The sequence below is a fragment of the Brachyhypopomus gauderio genome, chromosome 18 (genome assembly GCF_052324685.1).
Source record: "Brachyhypopomus gauderio isolate BG-103 chromosome 18, BGAUD_0.2, whole genome shotgun sequence".
In the NCBI taxonomy this organism is placed as follows: Eukaryota; Metazoa; Chordata; class Actinopteri; order Gymnotiformes; family Hypopomidae; genus Brachyhypopomus; species Brachyhypopomus gauderio.
This window is the reverse complement of record NC_135228.1, coordinates 8,041,986-8,057,385: the sequence shown is the minus strand read 5'-3', so window position 1 is coordinate 8,057,385 and position 15,400 is coordinate 8,041,986. Positions and strand designations below refer to the sequence as shown.

At 44.1% G+C, this 15,400-nt stretch overlaps 1 protein-coding gene across 2 annotated transcripts in view; it reads right to left on the bottom strand.

Annotated features, from left to right (window-relative positions):
- The window catches only part of ap3b1a (adaptor related protein complex 3 subunit beta 1a), a 58,912-nt gene that overhangs the window by 1,219 nt on the left and 42,293 nt on the right, over positions 1–15,400 (bottom strand). For both annotated transcript variants that reach the window (XM_076979341.1, XM_076979340.1), the window contains exons 23-26: positions 14,309–14,537; positions 10,684–10,768; positions 7,629–7,726; positions 4,438–4,576 (exon numbers count right to left, since the gene is read on the bottom strand). In XM_076979341.1, coding sequence (XP_076835456.1) covers positions 4,438–4,576; positions 7,629–7,726; positions 10,684–10,768; positions 14,309–14,537 — 551 coding nt within the window. The remainder of the gene's footprint in view (positions 1–4,437; positions 4,577–7,628; positions 7,727–10,683; positions 10,769–14,308; positions 14,538–15,400) is intronic.

The window sequence follows — 15,400 nt, the reverse complement described above, 5'->3', positions numbered from 1 at the left end:
CTTACACAATATTAGCGAAGTCTAATGTTGACGTAAGTAACAGTATCAAAACTCCAAACTCCTCAAACAATGTGATCTTTCCTGGATAAGATCTAAAATCTAAATCAAAGATCACAAATAGCAATTTACAAAGATTGGGGGGTATCTGTGTAAAATGTATGAACCTTCTGTCCCTGTATGGACCACACATTCTCCACGTTGCTAAGATCTACCAATATTCAGCCATTCATTTCCATGTAAAACTTATCAGTTATTACATTCATTAGCTCTTGTAACAACCACGCTGAAGATGGTCACATTAGCCCATATGTGTTGTAAAAAAAATGTATAAATTAGCCCTCAAGCCACACACACAGTATGTTCTGCTGGTGGCCGTTGGTAGGCTGAGATGTCTAGATCTGCCCTCCCGTGGTTTCTGTTAATGGGATTGAGTTCCTAATAACCCCCTTAGTTACAGACCTACTCAATGCAGCCCTCAGGCAGTGTGTGTGTGTAAAATACACTGAAGACTCTGCACTGGCTGTGACCTCTACAACTACCAGCTCCACTGACAGGGATACACTTAACACAACTGTGCATGCAAGCATGCAAGCATGCAAGCATGCAAGCATGCGCACGCACACACACACACACACACACACACACACACACACACACCCCCCCCCCCCCCCCCCCCCCCCCCCCACCAGGTTGCTGTGGCGTGCAGAAACGGAGCAGACAGTAACCGGGTCATTGGTATTCTCCACCGTGTTCCCTCTGACACCATTAATGGCATACTGTGGAAAGCAAGACCCAGACCAGACATGGCCCCCTTCTCGCACGCACGCGATCCTACAATATGGCCCGAATATTACTATTTTTGTTACTTTTTGGGAGGAGTTCTACAAACGCATGTACGAGTCAGGCTTCTTTCTCCCACACATCTCTTCTAGGGACCTCAACACTACCCAGTCATCACCACCATCTGGACTAACAGGTTCTGCTTCAGCCGGGCCCCTGGGCACTCTGGAGCGTTTAATGTCTGACAACTTGGTAACGGGTTCCAGGGCGGAGAGCAGAGGGGAATGTTACCGTTGTGTTCTGGGGCATGTGGTCAAATCCTGCACAGAGAACACTTGAGTCTGTGGCTGTGCGTCTCTGCCGCAAATACCGTCTCAATGTGCTTGGCTTTTTACCAGCAGTAAAGACTTCTGGACCTCTTTGGGGCCCCGACCGTCATGTGCTGAGCTGTTAAACCCAACTTTACCCTTGGAAACCTTCACACCAAGCATCGGTGGTTTAATTGAATATTATTATATAAATGTGTGTGCGGAAGAGATTTGGTGTGGCGCTCTGTTGTAATGGAGGTTAATCTTGCCAGATGACCAGTTGTCCATCTGTCCCTCTAAATATGAAGGACACCAGTCTCTCTCCACCCACACCCAAGACGCTTTCAATAGGCCAGTACATGGTTGTAGCACAAGAAACCATCAATTATGCCTCCACCTTTCCATGCAGGAACCATAAGGCTAAAGTATAATAAAATAATAATATCATTACTAATATTACTAGTAGTATTATTACCAGTACTACCTAAAACTTCCTTCAGACTGGGTGCATATACAACTTTTTAAAATGCCAGCGTTTCCTTTATACCCCGGTGGAGAGTTTCATCTGTCCCCAGGGTGCATTGCAGGGGGCAGTAATGAGCGCCATATGGATCCACTTCGCTACACATTAAGCTGCTACCTGAGGCTGCACACGTTCACCTGGGAGCCCCGAGGTTCACGTGATGGTATCAACAGCAGCACCGACTGTACGATTTAAGCAGTTATGCAGATTACGGCTGCTATTCGATAAAACGTTTGACAGTTTTAAATCAACCCCCAACCCCACCGGTTTTTCCACCAGCCCCCAAAACCACCGTGCACATGCTAAAATGGACAGAGGACAGAATATGTTTGGAAAAAGCACACCTTCTAATTAGTGTGTGTGTGTGTGCAGGTGGGTGCACGTTTTACATTGCCAGCTGAGTTATTGCAAACTCCCATTTCCACCATCAATCTGAGCTTTCCATTGCTGAGCTACTGGGTTTTTTTTTTTTTATCAGACACAGCACTGCCCCCTGCTGCTGCACACAGGAACTCACACACACACACACACACACACACACACTTCAAATGCAAATCTATCTTAATAACCGAGATACCAAAAACGCACACTAATCAGACACACCCCCACACAGACGTACACAGTGTGGTACAACAGTCATGAGTAACTGTTTCAGTGTGTAGTGCCACACATCAACACACGTGCGGAGCGTAACAGTCCCCTCCCCCTCCCCCACACAAACACACAGTGTATTGGGAACTGCTGACTGATGCGCATGCACTGCCTGAACAAGCTTGACCTTTGACCCAACAGCACTACGTCTCTGCAGTCCTCCACCACCAGACCTCTGGCCTTGCGTTGCGTCCAAACACGTGAGCCGTGAGCCTCCCTCTGCCCCCGCCACCGTAAGGAACATCAATACTACACTCCATCCCTCATGCTCCCTCATCCCTCGGGCATCTGGGAGGCATCGGGCAGCTGCTGCCAGGCTCGGGGTGGCAACCGTGGCCGATGCCGAGCTGGCTGGCTGGCAGCAGAGCTGTGGGGCACAGGCGGGGCCAGACGCCGCACATACCCAGAACAGGCAGACGCTGCACACATGAACCTACACGTCCCACAGGAAGAGCCAGACGCCACACAGATGCATGGCGCTGCTTCTGTCTCGTGGACTTATCTGACCAACCAGACAATAGTGAGCAGCATGTCACATTCGGGAACACCACCTGAGCGCAGGTGTGTACATAAACCAGGAAAAGGAGTCAACATTACAAAGTAGTAAGTGATTAAAATCTTTAAGTAATTAAAGGAGATGTTTACAAAATGCTGCACTTGCATCATTACAAACTCTCAACTTCCCACCATATAAACTTACAGCCTTATACAAAGGGGGGAACTTTAAACCTCCTCAACACACGGACATGCTGCTATAATCCCTCACATTACATCACAATGAGATGCTGCTATAATCCCTCACATTACATCACACTGACGTGCTGTTATAATCCCTCACATTTCATCACACTGACGTGCTGCTATAATCCCTCACATTACATCACACTGACGTGCTGCTATAATCCCTCACATTACATCACACTGACGTGCTGCTATAATCCCTCACATTACATCACACTGACGTGCTGCTATAATCCCTCACATTACATCACACCGACGTGCTGCTATAATCCCTCGCATTACATCACACCGACGTGCTGTTATAATCCCTCACATTACATCACACCGACGTGCTGTTATAATCCCTCACATTACATCTCACTGACATGCTGTTATAATCCCTCATATTACATCACAAAGAGATGCTGCTATAATCCCTCACATTACATCACAATGAGATGCTGCTATAATCCCTCACATTACATCGAAATAAGATGCTGCTATAATCCCTCACATTACATCACACTGAGATGCTGCTATAATCCCTCACATTACATCACACTGACGTGCTGTTATAATCCCTCACATTACATCACACTGACGTGCTGTTATAATCCCTCACATTACATCACACTGACGTGCTGCTATAATCCCTCACATTACATCACACTGACGTGCTGTTATAATCCCTCACATTACATCACACTGACGTGCTGCTATAATCCCTCACATTACATCACACTGACGTGCTGTTATAATCCCTCATATTACATCACACTGACATGCTGTTATAATCCCTCATATTACATCATACACAGTCAGCTGCCATCTTTGAAATTCACCCTTTCACGCTCACACATGTACACGCCCACATACAAACACACGCTTGCAAACTGGTCAGCGTCCATTGTCCTGCAGACCGGGCCAGCACTCTGGTGAGAGGAAGTGTGTCATCAACGTGCGCCTCTCTCTGTGAATCACGCTCCAGGGAGGGCAGGGCTGTGATTGATGCCGCCCCCCCCATTGGTTATTTCATATGAAATATGGGTGTTTGGGTGAGCCGGCCTTCCCCGCCGCGCCCCGATTGATCGCGGCTCCCTGCGCCCTTGCACTAGACGTGAGGCACTACACACAAGGTTGCCTCAGAGACCCTCATACTTTATAATCAAATTAGAGCATCGCACCCATCCAAACCAGAAAAGAGGATGCAGGCATGAGTGTGTGTGTACATATGGTGCTTTGGAATGTAGGGGAGTTTGTGTATATGAGAGAGAGAGAGAGACAGTCAGAATGGAGGGAGGAGACAGACAAGTGGAGAGTGCAAGAGTGAAAAACACACACACACACACACACACACACACACACCTCAACAGCCCTGCAAACACAAACAGAACTGAAAGCAAGATTTAGGTCAGTGTAAGCAGGATTGGCGAAGTGATGCTGTAACCTGCTTACCTGTGCACGTTGTCCTGTCCTGAAGGAACGACGCCCATGTTAGCCACGTTCACAACCTTCTTGTGGATTGGCTGGCTGGAGATGCTGTCGGGCGCCATGGAGATGGTTGCTGAGGACTCGTTCATCCCTAGCAGCTTCCCTGCATCAGTGCAAACAAGCAGTGGTCAGGTTTGCAGTTACAACCCACTATGCTCTGTGAGGTCTGCAATAACGTGAGAAAGTCTGGGTGCTTTTGGGTACAAGTGTGTCAAATTGTATACATATATAATTCGAAAGGAAAAAAACTTTTTTGGGGGCTTTATTGGCTTGGCAAAGGTGTGTTTCCCAGATTTCTGAATAGCCACTGTTTGCTCAAGTCTCTATATATGACTGTCCTGGAGTCTATAAACATTACAGCTGGTGTAAGTTCTACACCTATTTCACTGAATTTGACCTTTCTTAAGGAAGACCTGTGCAGCAGTGCCCAGTAATTCATCTCTGTTAGCATGCAGGAAGCTTCTCGAAAGAGGGAAGCACGAGGTTCATAAGACATTAATAAAGGCGTTGATTTATTTACATACTATTAAAACTGTACAGAGCTGTATCTATATGCTGCATATGTTCTTTTAAAATTTATATATATATATATATATATATATATATATATATATATATATATATATATATATATATATCTCCACATATTCCTCAAATACGCCATTATATGGATCTGTCGGTGCTTTGTGGGGAACGGGTGGAGCGTTCTGTCTTCAGGGAGGCTATGGAGGTTTGCGTGTGCACAGCAGTAGTTCGTATCTTTGCACAAAGTTTCAAAAACATAATTCAGTGCTCCTCTTGAGCAGGAAACACTCATCCTCTGAAGATACACTGACGGACACAGTACAGCGTGAGCAGCTGTGAATGGGTGTTGCACTGAGCGCTCGACGCTACGTGATCACGTACGTGTGTACATACACGTGACCCCCTTAGTGTGCGTGAATCAAAATGGAGCATTTCGCCCGCCGCGTCCAGCTTTTACGCAACAATACCACCAATCAGCAGCAAACCAAGGGGCTAAAGCGCACACACACACACACACACACACAAACACACACACACACACACACACACACACACACACACACACACACACACACACACACACACACACACACACACACACACACAGGTTTTGCGAGTGCTCATTTGGAGGCCCAAACCAGGCACATTAGACTCTATTGAGGAGAAAATAGAGAATAAATGAATGTAGCGAACCTCGTGGTAAAAGCCTTCACCACGGCAACCAATTAACAGGAAATGACTATAAAAAGGGTCTCACTTCCTCTTTTGCAAATAGAGGGCCCGAACAGAGCTCACTCTCTCCTACCCATTAGAGACCCGTGTGTGTGTGTGTGTGTGTGTGTGTGTGTGGGGGGGGGGGGGGGCTGCACTTCAAGGGAACAGGACAGGAATCCATTGAGTTTAAATGAAAAATCAAACATAGTGCTTCTCTCTAAGAATGCCTGCTTTATTAGAACCACACAAAGAGAAGAGTCATCCTGACAATCCCGACGTGTGTGTGTGTTTGTGCGCAAACACAGACACACACACACACACACACGCTCACGTAGCAACCTTCTAATGAGCTAAACTAACCTTTTCTTTTCTCCGTTTGCTCTGGTTGTGTTTCCCTGCGCCAAGAGCTGTTGTTTCGTTAAAAGGACGGAGGCATAAACTCAATCAGTGTTCATTTAGGAGCGCTCTAAGAGCTTTACGCCAGGCCAGCGCTAAGTGCTTCTATAGTCTCCGTGTCTCAGAGAGTGTGTGTATACACACACAAATGCAAGCACATACACAAACACTCTGAACAACAAACCAAAGATCTAAACACATGTTTTTCTAAATGCACTAGAATCAGTAAAACTTGTTTTGTTGCATATTTCATGCTGCTGATGTTAATTTCTGTCGGGCAGAGCGGTGGACAGACTCTTGGGGTCTTCCGCTTCCTGAAGGACAGCCTGACCCACATGTGCCACGTAAGTACCTCCAATCTTGGATCTTACGAGCCGCATTTCGACTGGTGTCGACACAAGAAAGTGTCAATTCATGAGTGAAGATGCACGAGACACACGGTACTGGTGGTCAAGATCACTGAACAATCACCCAACAGTTCAATGTGTCGCCTGTGTGCATTTACACTCCCAACACCGAGCACACTGCAGGTGATGCACGTCAGTCCTGCGTCTTCGTAAAAGGACACAAAGCAAAAGGCTTCCTGAAGGTGCAGACTTCTAATGACAAGATGACGGTGATGACCGATGTCTTCTACATAGGTAGCACAACAAAACATAACCTAATGATCGCACACCGCCTCAGCAGATCCAGCCACACTTCGATATAAAACCGCTATACAGTTTATGTCTATATTATCTAGTTACGAGTTAGATTTAGACTGAACAGCCAATCAGAAAGCTCCCTCCTTGGAGGCCGCTGACGCAGCTTCAACACGCGCAACGGGGCATAACGGTGCTGACGAAGACCGGCTAGCACCAACGGTGCGGAACGCGGAACACAGCGGACGGTCAGTCACCGACGCCCTCCAACGGTCTGACTCCGCCCATCAGCCCACACTTGGGTCAGCACCTCTGTACCATAAGAGAGGCAAGGCAGGGCAGGAAGGGGTCAAATCTCTCTGCTCGAGACACACGAACAGACCAGGTTTAAATATGAAGACTTCAGAGCCGCCGACACTGCAGTACTGTACACGGACTACGGTGGCAGGTGTGTATGTGCATGAGATCATAAGCATGCGTACAATTTAAATGTGTGAAGGGTCCGTTTTTTGGTTCTCAAGGCCAGTGCACACGAGAGGATTAAACAGAGCGTCAGCAACACAATAAAAACTTTAAATTTTATATATATATATATATATATATATATATATATATATATATATATATATATATAAAAGCAGTTCTCTTAGCACTGGTCACCACTGGCTCAGCATGGTGGAGCTCACCAGAGTGCCAAAACTGTCAGGCATTCGCTGTACCAAGAGCTCATTTTACTTTCATGTTTTGATTTGAAGGACATTTCCGACTCTCACGTCTGTTCTGCTTTACGGCTGTCCTACGCTTCCGTTGAGGAGAAAACTTTAGAAGGTGAGGTGTGAGATGTGTGTGTGTGTGTGTGTGTGTGTGAGAGTGTGTCACCTTGCTCTTTGCTGAAGTCCTGTTCGCTCATGGTGACGGGGAGAAGCAGCTCTCCAACAGGTGGCAGGATGGACACGCTGAAGCCCTCAGCTTTAGTGCTGTGACAACAAAAGAGGGTTTTAACACACACACACACACACCACTTCTTTCATCACAGCTCATCATACAAACACATTCTTCACACACACGTTACAGTACCATTATACTGTATTACAACATTACTACAACATGAACAGTTTAAGAGATTAAGACAAAGGACACTGTACATAATCCTGATATTCAAATACCCAAACTCACCGAGCAGTAATGACACTATGTAATAAGCATATTAAAGCAACAAATATGCTACTTATAATAGGGAAAATAACTCGCACAATTTCCTGTCAAACAAAAAAAACACCATGAAAACAGAAATACAGATGGAAAAAAAATTATTCAGGCAAGCACAAAGCTAATTTGAAATGAGTGTTGTTCTCTATGTGAACGTGGCTCTATGTGACACCTGTGGACCGAATTGATCCCCTCCCCTCCAGTTAGGAGCGTTTCCTCACCCCAGATCGGCTTTCTGAAGAGGTTATTGATCGCAGGAATGCTGATAGCCTCCCCCCCCCCCCCCGCTACTGTGGAACGAGCCAATTAGCAGTCAGACTAAATGTTTTTGCACAGTCAGAGGATCAATCACATCTCTCATAATACCAGGAGAGCATGTCAAAAAGACAGATAGAAAGGAGGGAGAGATGGAGAGAGAAAGATGACAGCAAGATAGAGAGAGACAAAGACAGACTGTGCGATAAAAAGCTAGCAGTGTATGAAATGAGGCCTCGGGCAGTTAACAGTGGTCCCTCACAGGAAGTTCACATCTCGGCCCACCCACTGCTGAGACAGGCAGGGTGAAAAGGGATGAGACAATAGTGAGACCGACAGTAGGTGAAAAGGGGTCGAGACAATAGTGAGACCGACAGTAGGTGAAAAGGGATGAGACAATAGTGAGACCGACAGTAGGTGAAAAGCAGATGAGACGATAGGAAACTTGGAAATGTGAGGGGGGAAAATCAGAGTGAGGGAGGTGTGGATGAAGAGACAGGCAGCCGTGTTTGAGAGGGAGAGACAGACAGGTAGCCGTGTTTGAGAGGGAGAGACAGACAGGTAGCCGTGTTTGAGAGGGAGAGACAGACAGGTAGCCGTGTTTGGGAGTGAGATTAAAGAAGGGGAGAATGTAGACAATAACAAGGTCAACAAAAGTGTTACCACAGGGACAAACTGAGAGAATATTGGGGAGTTAAGGATGAGAATGTACCCATAGGTCTTTAATACAATATAAGCTTTGCAAAGCCTTTACTATACAACCCAGACCCCTACCTAAGTCTACATGGATCTCCATCACACACACACACACACACACACACACTCACACACACACTCAGTGGTGTCATTGAACTCTCATTGGCACGATCATTAGCAATAATCCACCTTAGCGTTGCAGTCTGACCTATTTATGGGAGATGTTATTCACACCTCCCCATCGCCCCGTATCGATCACACCCCTACTGCCCTAATCGAAAAAAGAAAAACAATTACAAGGTCCGCAAAGAAATGCAATCATTCCAAATTAGATTATTAAAAAAATGTAATGCAGATTACCAGCGGTAGGGCTGCAGAGGTAATAATTTATAAAAATCACACAAAGGGGGGAATGGTTCATTCTGCCTGATCCTGCCTTTGTGAGAGAGCATAATCACTCGCAGTAATTCAATCTGTTAATGTCACGCTTTCATTATCATAACAGAGTGTGTGTGTGTGTGTGTGTGTGTGTGTGTGTGTGTGTGTGTGTACACAGCGCCATCGAATATGCTAAGACTGCATTTTGCCAAATGCTGAGTGGAAATGTAATGTAAAGACTAATACGAATACAGCAAAAAGAGTGAATCCAACCTCAGCAATACTTCCACACTTCAACACAGTCCATACACACACACACACACACACACGTACAATACAACACGATGCACACACTTCAGCCACAATGTTAAAACCACCAGGGAGCTCCGACGCTGTTCTGTGGTTAAAGACGTTAACGGCAGGTCCCGTAGGTTGTGAGATGGGGCCTCCATGACTCAGACTTGTTTTTAGAGCACATCCCACAGATGCTCGACTGAACGGAGATCTGGGGACCAAGTCAACGCCTTCAGCTCTTGGTCATGTTCCTCAGACATGTGTGACGGGTCATGTGTGACGGGTCTGAAGGAGGCCACTGCTATAGGGTAAAACCATTGCTATGAAGGGTTAATACTTGCACTGCAGCATGGTGTAGGCATGTAACGGGTCATGTAAATGTCACGGGTTTCCCAGCAGAACATTCCAGAACATCAATCTTGGACCCGTTTGCATCTTTTACTCAGATGGTGCCTGGGCCTTTGTTGTGTACAAGTCAAATGGCACAGGGAGTCTGAACACAGAATCTGTTGTCACCCACCAGGATGGTGAGAATGGACCATCCAGCTGAAAAATCCAAAACATACTGCAAAAGGGACTTTCAACTTCACCACACGTGTGTTACACACCAAATGTGTAAGTGACTGAATCAGCTGATTCAATAGTGGGTATTTCCTGGTTTTTGAATCACAGTTCCAACTTTTATGATAGAAGGCAAAAATTATGTAGATACTAAAGGGTTTGGGTTATTATTAAAATGGAAAGGTTAGCTGTACCACTAATAAATTAAGCCAGTCACATTTAGAGGACAGGGAAAGCAGTCCAATTTAGAAGACAGAGAAACCAGTCCCATTTAGAGGACTAAGAAACCAGTACTATTTTAGAGGCCAGGGAATGGCATCAGGGCAACCTGAGACTGAAGGGGTTTTTGGACTAGTAGGTGTCCAAACTTTCAATCAAGATAGCTAGTGTGTTAGGGACTCTGGCTCACAGAATTTGGAGCAACACAGTCCCTTTACAGGCTGCTAACTTTCACTCAATCATAGTCCAATTAAGTGGCTCCTTTTCTCTTTTTTGCTGAACTGCCACTTAAAATTAGTGCAGAGGAAATGAGAAGTCTTACCACAGCTGGAAACTGGCTGCTTGTGTGGAGTCGTTAAAGTCCACACCCACAGAGACCGTTACGGACTTCTCTGGCTCCAAACACTCTGTGAAGACACATACAACAAGTGAGTGTGTATGTGTGAGGGGAAGAGAATGAGAGAGAGAGAGAGAGAGAGAGAGAGAGAGAGAGAGAGAGAGAGAGAGAGAGAGAGAGAATGGGGATCATTATATTTGATCATTACCTTCGATTATTCTTTATTTTTTAAATATGTTATTTTGTTGTTTTGTTATTTTGTGCAGTTATTTTGTTAGCATTGCTATTACTCTACACATGAATGTTTTTTCTATTTCTATGGTGCATTGAAACACACACACACACACACACACACACATATATATATACGTGCGTGTGTATACATATATGTATGCACACACACGCGCGCACACACAGAGGTGGAAACAGGACGTGTTTTTCTGAGTAAGACAAGACAAGGCCACCCCGAAAGAAAAATCCATCCATCAATCTCACTCCATGTTCAGAAATAAAGAAGACACAGCACAACTGGCAATATGTCCAAGAGAACCAGAGAGAGAGAGAGAGAGAGAGAGAGAGAGAGAGAGGGAGAGAGAGAGAGAGAGATGGAGGAAGAGAGGGTGACACAGGAAGAGAGCACGTTGGAGGAGAGTTAGGTAACGGCGTCATTTTGTCAGTAACGGGATAATATAATTAATTACGCAGTTGACGTTACTCGTCATTAAAAGCGGTGCATTACTATATATTGATATACTAACAGTAATGCGAGTGGACCGCTGCCCAGGTTAGTGAGGAGTAACAGATCTCGATAGTTCACAGTTCTCGATGTAACACCGGTTTAACTTAACAAGTCAGTAAGCGATTGGCTAAGGCAGCGTTATGGTAGCCAATCAGAGCCAGTGTTTTTACACGCGTGCCGAAGCACACCAGTGACACGATACAAACGGAGAAGAGGCAGAAATGGCGAGTCAGGAGAAAGCCGAAGAAAAATGTGCATTTTCAAGGTGGCGATATAAACATTATTTAAGAAAATACTTGAAGTTCCTGAATGTCTACCAGACTGGGTATTTGATTTATTTAATTAAGAATAGAGGTTTTATTGTTAAGTTTACTTCTGTTGTGAACAAACCAGTTTTCTCAGGTTAAGAAAATGTAATTAAATTTGATAGATGTAAATGCACTTTTTATAGTGTAACTGTTTACTTTTGCTTTTTTTTTTTTTTTTTTTTTTTTTTTAAGAAAGATTTGGGATTTTATCCTGCACTGGTCTGTGGATGTGCAATAAATATCAAATGTTAAACACCTTTCTGATCTACTCATTTCAACTGACTGCTTTTTCAAAAAAAAAATCCTTATTCATTGGCATATAACTTCTTTTTAACTGTAACACAAATAGTTACTTTCCCTGGTAACGAGTTACTTTTATTACAGAGTAATTCAGTTACTAACTCAGTTACTTTTTTGAACAAGTAGTGAGTAACTATAATTACTAGGGGTGTATTCAACTAAGGATTTTCATAGTCGAATCTGATTCGTCAGCTTTTCCCTTTAGTCGACTAATAGTGGAATCAGGTTTATTTTTATTTTTATTTATTTAGAGCACCTTAAACGGGATCCCGTTCTCAATCAGGACTTTTTTCCTCTTCTAAGTAAAAACCTAAAACACTCAGATAAATGAATAAACACGGTAGGTTGGCTTTATTCAGCTTTTATTTATTTACTTATTTATTTTTTTATGAAATGTTAGAGAACATTAACCATCAGTGCACACTGGGCATATCGAACTGTCAAACAGGCACTGTGCAAAATGTCAAAAATATTTTAAATAAAATATGCCTGCCTGAAAATATTTAAAAAAGGCCTACTTGCAGAGACGCACCGCGACGAGACATGACCGAAACAACAAAAAGTTTTTTTTTCGCCTTTTAAATGGTATGCCATGTTGGTTGTTGTCGTGCGAAATGAAAGACGTTGATGACATAACTTGCACTTTACTTTGTTTGATTCATCTTTATCTTTTTCAAAATACTTTTGAAGTTTTTTAGTAGCCATTATAATCTCGGCAGATGCTGCGTATTGTGTTGCGTGTTCAGCTCCGCTCGTTTGGATTGTGCAACTGCAGGGTGTGATTTATTAATGTGTAGTAAGGAAGATGCCTATTGTTAATGCGCAAACATCATTTAAAAATATTTATTAACAGAAATTAGGATGATTTTATTTCACAAAAGGCTATATATAACGAAAACAAGACATTTCATGTAACAACTAATGCTTAGCAGCATCCTTGGGCACCGCCATGCAGTTAGAATGGTACATTCGACTATGACGTTCATAGTCGACTAGGGGGTATAGTCGACTATAGTCGAATCAGCGACTATTGCAGGTCACCCCTACTAATTACTTTTTTAAAGTAACATTCCCAACACTGAATATAACTGAATATTATGAACAGAATGAAACACTTGGTGCGTGACAGCTAAGGGTCACGCCATATCAACTAACATTGGCCTCCCAGTTCATGTTACGGAGTTTCTTAGAAATGTTTCACCCTCTGAGTTAAATCTCGATAGCTCAAGTCTCAACAATTGCTTATTTTTCAGTGAACCAGTTTGAAAGTTGTGCCGAGCATCTACGAAACTTTTAGTATAATTTGCAACGTGTATTCATGTAAATATCTGTTCCCGAATATTTTGCATATATTAGATGCAGCTGAGAACAGATTAGGTAAATACAGCATCAGAGCTGAAAATAAGATTTTATAATTTCTCCCAATAAGGATTGTTTCCTTGAATCCTTTTTTTATGGGAAAGTTAATATTCATTGTCAACATATAGAATTAAAAGATGGTATCTTTAATTAGAAAAGATTTTAAAAGATATTACACCATTTAATAACTGTCTTATTATTAACCAGTTTTTGATAACATTAATTTTAAAGAGCATGTTTGGTTAACTTTAAATCAATGGTGTAAAAGCATTTCCCCCAAAATATATATTCTGGATTCATCCTGGATACCGAAAGGAAAACAAAATAGTTATAGTGATTAGTTGAGTTTTGTTGTGCTGGTTCTTCCATTAGCCTTTTCCAAGATTAGATTCAGAGTTCTATTTTGCCATCCATGGGAGATCCAGGACCCGTGTGAACCCATGTAGTCCGTTCACAGGCGCTAGACCAGGGCTCGGCAACCTTTGAGACATGGAGTGACAACTTTTAACATGTGTAGTCAATGAGTGTAAGTATTAAGTATTATATCGCGATCGATCGCCAAGTATAAACGCCTCCGCTGCTCACGCAGGTTTTTTTTTTTTGCTGATGCTGGTCCAGCGTGTCGCGTGCCAGTGATTATGCCTCGGCGTGCCATAGGTTGCCGACCCCTGCTCTAGACTGAATCTCCCCGATGCCCTGCTCTGCTGTGGTGCTGCTAAACTCACTGATAGCAATGAGCAATGGCTGGAGAGATTGGACTTGATATAACCAAGACCCAGAGTTATTAAACAGTGCAGTTAAACACATCGATGACTCTAAAGCCAATCAGATGGAGCAGCACTGTTAAACCAGACGAATACCAACTACCGTTGTGTTGTTAAACTCACCGAACCGTCTGACTCACCTATGGGGCTGAAGCGGTGGATGTTCTGTCCTGTGGACGTCTTCTCAGAGATGTGGATGTCCTCCAGATTGTGGTCACCATGGTTGCTAAGCGTCAACTGCACAGACACCATGTGGTTGCCATAGATGCACGGTTGCCGGGGGAAGTGATACTGTGCGGCGAGGCCTTTCCCCGTCATACGGTGAAGCAGCTCGCGAGTGTGCACAGGCACAAACACAGGAGAGCTCAGCTGTACACACACACACACACACACACACACACACACACACACACACACACAGATCATACAACAAACATCTGCATAATCTGAACACATACTGAACTTAGACATTGTTCTCCACAGCGCACACACACACACACACACACACACATACAGTGAAAGTAAAGCAACGCAGACATGCAGACACTGCTGCTCTTTACAAAGGCACAATTCAACATCCCTCTTTTCTCATCAGTCAAATTAAAGAGAACACACACACACACACACCCACACACACCCACACACACACACACACACACACACACATACATACACACACACCCACAGCCCCTTTGGCTTTCCGTCAGACATATTACGAATCTTAAAGGACACAATATGGACCAACATACACACAGACACATCCGCCATTCAACTATTCAGCCATTTATTACGCCACCTTTTCCCCTGTCCTGTACACTAATTTCCAGAAGCTATCAAGAGCTCTTTCTCTTTCTGCCTGCTGTCTCCCTACACACACACGCGAGCAGATGAGAGTGGACTCTCATTATCCAAACATTAGCACTTATCTTTCTTGGCTCAGTACAGGACACAAACACACACAGTGGGGGAGGGGCGAAGTGCATACACAATCATACTGAATGCATTAACATGTATTCATTCTGACTGGCAGACTGCGTTAGAATATTCTTAACTAAACAGAATCAATCCAAATCTAGAAAAGCCGAAGAGCATTAGAACCACACGGTCACCAAACAAAAGCGCACGCGCACACACACACACACACAGACACACACACACACAGACAGCAGCTGAGTGTGAATTTATGAGCGTACATTTGGAGGTGTCAGGGCAGTCTGTGTTGATAAAGCCAG